Raw genomic sequence first — 4985 nt, forward strand, 5'->3', positions numbered from 1 at the left:
CTCCCCAAGAAAGGATTTCGGCAATAAAGCCTAGCTGGGGGAACAAAGCCAACCTGAAGCCTGGCAGACTTTTCTAGAAACTGGCCATGGGTTAAGTCCGTGAGACTTCACGACGTATCTGAAATGCGTTGAAGTTGTACCCCAAGCTCTCTCTAGGGGCCAGTGCCACCCTTACACCACTGCGCTGCTGACACTGCCAAGTCAGGTGACAAGGGCCTGCCACCGGCACCGGTCAGGAGCCATTGACCGTAAACCCGTGAGATGCAGGAGTTAGCATCTGGCTCTCCAGGTTGCTTCCCTTCCCCCTTCACGCAAGACTTTCTTCGCTTTTCTTCTCTAAGGCCACATCCTCAAAGTGCTCTTCGTGTGTGTGTGTGTGTCCTGGGCCTTGAAATACAGGCCTGGCCACTGTCCCGGAGATTTTATGCTCAAGGCTAGCGCTTCACCACTTGAGACATAGCTCCACTTCAGGCTAGAGCCTTAAGGATTTTTCTGTCTGGTCTAGCTTCAAATTGTGATCCTCAGATCTCAGCCTCCTGAGGAGCTAGGATTACAGGCGTGAGCCACCAGGGTCCAGTGTAAGCCTCTTCTTTATATAGTCCAGGTGTTTCACTACAGTAGTGCAACATGGACTCACACAGCATCCTGGCAACTTTCCTTTTCTTCTTAACCTAAATTTTGGCTAACCCCGTTCTCCTTAATCTTCTCTTCTGGGCACATATTTAGTACATTGCTAGCCATGTTTATTTCATTGCTGCTCCAAAGCCGCTCTGAACTGCCTGCTCTAGAACTGAGATGGACCCAGGAAAAATCTTCCCTAAAAGCAGATATGATGTTCAGTTTTGCAGATAAAGAAAAACACAAATAATAAGCAATTATTAAGTCTGGTTTGTAAACAAAATAAAAGCTGCCAGTCTTCCTGAGGCCAATTCTCCCTCAGCGAGGTGCAGCTTAAGGTACCCGTGTTGTGCTCTTGGGAAGGCGAGCAGGAGGCTGAGATGTGAGGGGTGGGCAGGTGTGCATTACGGGTGCCATCAACAGCTGGACTGGAGTTCCAGACCCACCGTGCTGCTCTCTAGCTGGGAAACTTTACAGTCCACCTTCCCAAGAGGGAGCGCCCATCGGCTCTCCTCTAATACTTGGATAACATCACCGCAAAGGGCTGAGTGCCAGTGGCTCACACCTGTCACTCTACCTACTCAGGAGGCTGAGGATCGTGGTTCAAAGTCAGCCTAGGCACAAAAGTCTGTGAGACTCTTAGCTCCAATTAACCAGCAAAGAAAAGACAGAAATAGAGCTGTAGCTCAAGTGGTAAGAGTGCTAGCCTTAAACAAAAAAAAGCTCAGGGACAGCGCCCAGGCAGAGTTTAAGCACACACACGCACACGCACACACACACAATCACCATGAAGTACCATGGCAAGAACCACAGGACTCCATAAAAAGCTAAAGCACAGAAAGGACCCTAAGATCAAGTAAAGTCACTCCTGACTATATCCAAAAAGACCAAAAACTACTTGTACACACAGCACTGTTCACAACAGCCTAAAGTGAAAAGCAGTGTGAGTGTGTATGGGTGGCTCCGTGGGTGAACAAGACTGCAGTGTATACACACAGGAACGTGACGCAGGAGGAAAGCGCCCAGCACTCCTGCTGCAACACGGAAGACCACTGACAACACGCGCAGGAAACCACCCGGACAGGCCATGGACTGGCTGCATCTGTGTCCCGGCCAGGGCGGACGCTCCCTGCAGCGTGAACGGCGTGCGGGAAGGAGGGGGCGGCTGCCAGAGGCAGAAGCGAAGCCAAGCCCGTCCCAGGACACTGCATTTTACTTTGGAGCCACTGCAATATTTCCAACAGTAGATGTGTTAAATGTGCGAGAGACCAAAATCCCCACATCGTAGCAGCGGCCGTGGGCCAAGTCCTGGCAGCAATGAGCATTGCTCCCGCCTCTGAGCGGATGCGGTGCAGCACCAGCTCTCAAGAGAACGGCCTGCACCAGTCACGTGAGGGACGCTTTTAGTCAACCCTCGAGGGGCCCCCCCACCCCCCACCCCCGAGATCTGGCTATGCCCAGGATATGCTCTGGCCTGTGCTGCTGTGTGCAAAGCACACTCCAGAATTTGCACTCACACCTTTTAAGAACATCAGGAGAAAAGCCCCCCAGCAGCCCGTCATCCTGCCACACCGCACCTGAGCCTGCACGAGGCGCGGTTTGCTTAGAGAAGACCACACGATACAGGAGGGAGGGGTGTTTATTAGGAAGAACACTCCCAAGTATTTCTCTTGCACACTTAGCCCAGACCGAGGGACACTTGGCAACTGCTCAAGGGACACAGGACAGAGTTTGTGACGTGTTGCTTCTACCACATAGAGAGTTTTAAGGCAGTTTAACTTGAGGCCACAAAACTACAACTATGACATAAACAACACACAAAAACAACTTGGCCCTCAAAATACACAGCCCCTCCATACCAGGGCACCCCGATTATCAAGATGACAGCCACCGTCGGGACAGACCAGCGGCTGCAGAGCAATCCAACGTGACAGCGCAGGCTGCTGCCCACGCCCCACCCGCGCAGGAGCACAGGATGGCAGGCTGCGCCCTCCTCCCAAGTTACTTCACATTAGCGCATCTTGTACCACAAACAGAAGCATGGAAAACAAGTGGCCGGACGTAGCCACACTGACACAGGCTATGACGCTTCTGGCAGGTTCCTCTCAGGTACGGAGATGGAGCTTAAAAATACGCCGGGGTGAGCTCCGTCTTTCCCTCCGTGGTTACCACCTGCATGAGGCTTCCTGAGCTTGGTCGATTTTTCCCTGTGATCCAGTCATGGAAGGTTCTAGAACAAAGAACAAACAGTTAGCATTTTCAAAGCACTCTTATGTTCACACCAATGGCCTCAGGGCGGGATGATGAGAGGTGAAGCTGGGAGACCACTGGACATCATGGATCCTAGAGCCGGTTCCAGGAGCTCTGGACCAGAATTACGGGCAGCCTGGGCAGCAGGAGTCACCGTGCTCTCAGCTTTCATTTCTGCAGTTTTTCTGCATGGTTGAAATTCTTTACAACACAGTTGTATCCTTTTTAAGTAATTGTAAAAGACCTCAGTTGGTTAATTCTAATAGATGGACATATGCACAGCGCACAAGTCCTTCAGTATTTGCAGGGCATTGGCTGCAGGACCTCAGGACAGAAAATCTGAGAAGCTCAAGTCCCTTCCAGAAAACAGCACGGACTGCACGTAACCTATACACAACCTCCTGTATTTCAGTCGTCTCGGCATTACCAGTGACCACCACAGTTAAACAGCTTTAATAGGAAATACTGACAAGGGAAAAAGTATCTGCATGTGTGCAGCACAAAAGCCACTGAAGAACTCTGGGCGCAGAACACAGATACAAAGGCCAGGTGTACTTCAGAGCTGCATGGAAATTTGATTTCTTTCTTAAATTTTGCTTTTGTTTTTTGGCAGAGCTGAAGTGTGAACTCAGGGCTCAGCGCTTGCAAGGAAGATGCTCTAATACTCAAACGATGACCCCAACCGCTTTTGCTCTGGTTATTTTTGAAGTGGAGGCTTATACTTGGCCTCGGCCGTCCACAACCATGATCCTATTTATCCTTCCCGCAGCAGCGAGGATGGCAGGCGACAACCTTCGCTCTGAGTCTGCAGAGCACCTGCCTCGCATGTGGGAAGCCCTGGGTTCAAACCCTGACACCACCAAAGAGAGAAAAAAAGAAAGGAAATTCGAACCTCATCGGGATTCAAAGCTTAGTCTCTTGCACAATTTTGACTTTATCACCAATCAAACACTGTGGTCCCCAGCACGGGCGAGGCCCCTCCCCCCTCCAAGTCCCAAGCCTTAGGTCAGGAGGACATGCTCAGCATGGCCAGCACGTGACAGGTGACTCTAGCATATCACTTCCTTCCAACACGTCAGTGAGTGGGAACATCAGGCCAATGTGCATCCCCAGCTCCGCCGACACCGTGCGCGGCCCTCAAAGCAGCGAGCGCGGGCACAGCGGGCACAGCGGGGCACAGCGGGCACAGCGGGGCACAGCAGGGCACAGAGGGGGTGCAGAGGGGCACAGCGGGCACAGAGGGGGCACAGCGGGGCACAGAGGGGTACAGAGGGGCACAGCGGGCACAGAGGGGCACAGCGGGCACAGAGGGGCACAGCGGGCACAGAGGGGCACAGCGGGCACAGAGGGGCACAGCGGGGCACAGCGGGCACAGAGGGGCACAGGGGGCACAGAGGGGGCACAGCAGGCACAGCGGGCACAGAGGGCACAGCGGGCACAGCGGGCACAGAGGGGCACAGAGGGGCACAGAGGGGCACAGCGGGCACAGAGGGGCACAGAGGGGCACAGCAGGCACAGAGGGGCACAGAGGGGCGCAGAGGGGCACAGCGGGGCACAGAGGGGCACAGAGGGGCACAGCGGGCACAGCGGGCACAGTGGGGCACAGCGGGGCACAGTGGGCAGATCAGGGCACAGCGGGCACAGCGGGACACAGAGGGGGCACAGCAGGCACAGCAGGCACAGAGGGGCACAGCGGGGCACAGGGGGCACAGCGGGGCACAGCGGGCACAGAGGGGCACAGAGGGGGCACAGCGGGGCACAGCGGGCACAGAGGGGCACAGAGGGGGCACAGAGGGGCACAGCGGGCACAGAGGGGCACAGAGGGGGCACAGAGGGGCATAGCGGGGCACAGCGGGGCACAGAGGGGGCACAGTGGGCACAGCAGGCACAGCAGGCACAGCGGGTACAGAGGGGCACAGCGGGCACAGCAGGTACAGAGGGGCACAGCGGGGCACAGCGGGGCACAGCAGGGCACAGAGGGGCACAGTGGGGCACAGCGGGGCACAGAGGGGCACAGAGGAGGCACAGCGGGGCACAGCGGGGCACAGAGGGGGGCACAGCAGGCACAGCGGGCACAGCGGGGCACAGAGGGGCACAGCAGGCACAGCGGGGCACAG

General features: G+C 55.5%; 1 protein-coding gene across 1 annotated transcript in view; it reads right to left on the bottom strand.

Moving 5' to 3' along the window:
• Positions 1 to 2239: 2239 nt before the first annotated feature.
• Positions 2240 to 4985, bottom strand: part of Qdpr (quinoid dihydropteridine reductase) — a 15842-nt gene continuing 13096 nt past the window's right edge. The window contains exon 8 of the mRNA XM_013008891.1: positions 2240 to 2848. Coding sequence (XP_012864345.1) covers positions 2743 to 2848 — 106 coding nt within the window. The 3' untranslated portion in view covers positions 2240 to 2742. The remainder of the gene's footprint in view (positions 2849 to 4985) is intronic.

Source organism: Dipodomys ordii, unplaced genomic scaffold (assembly GCF_000151885.1).
Source record: "Dipodomys ordii isolate 6190 unplaced genomic scaffold, Dord_2.0 Scaffold8, whole genome shotgun sequence".
NCBI classification, from domain to species: domain Eukaryota; kingdom Metazoa; phylum Chordata; class Mammalia; order Rodentia; family Heteromyidae; genus Dipodomys; species Dipodomys ordii.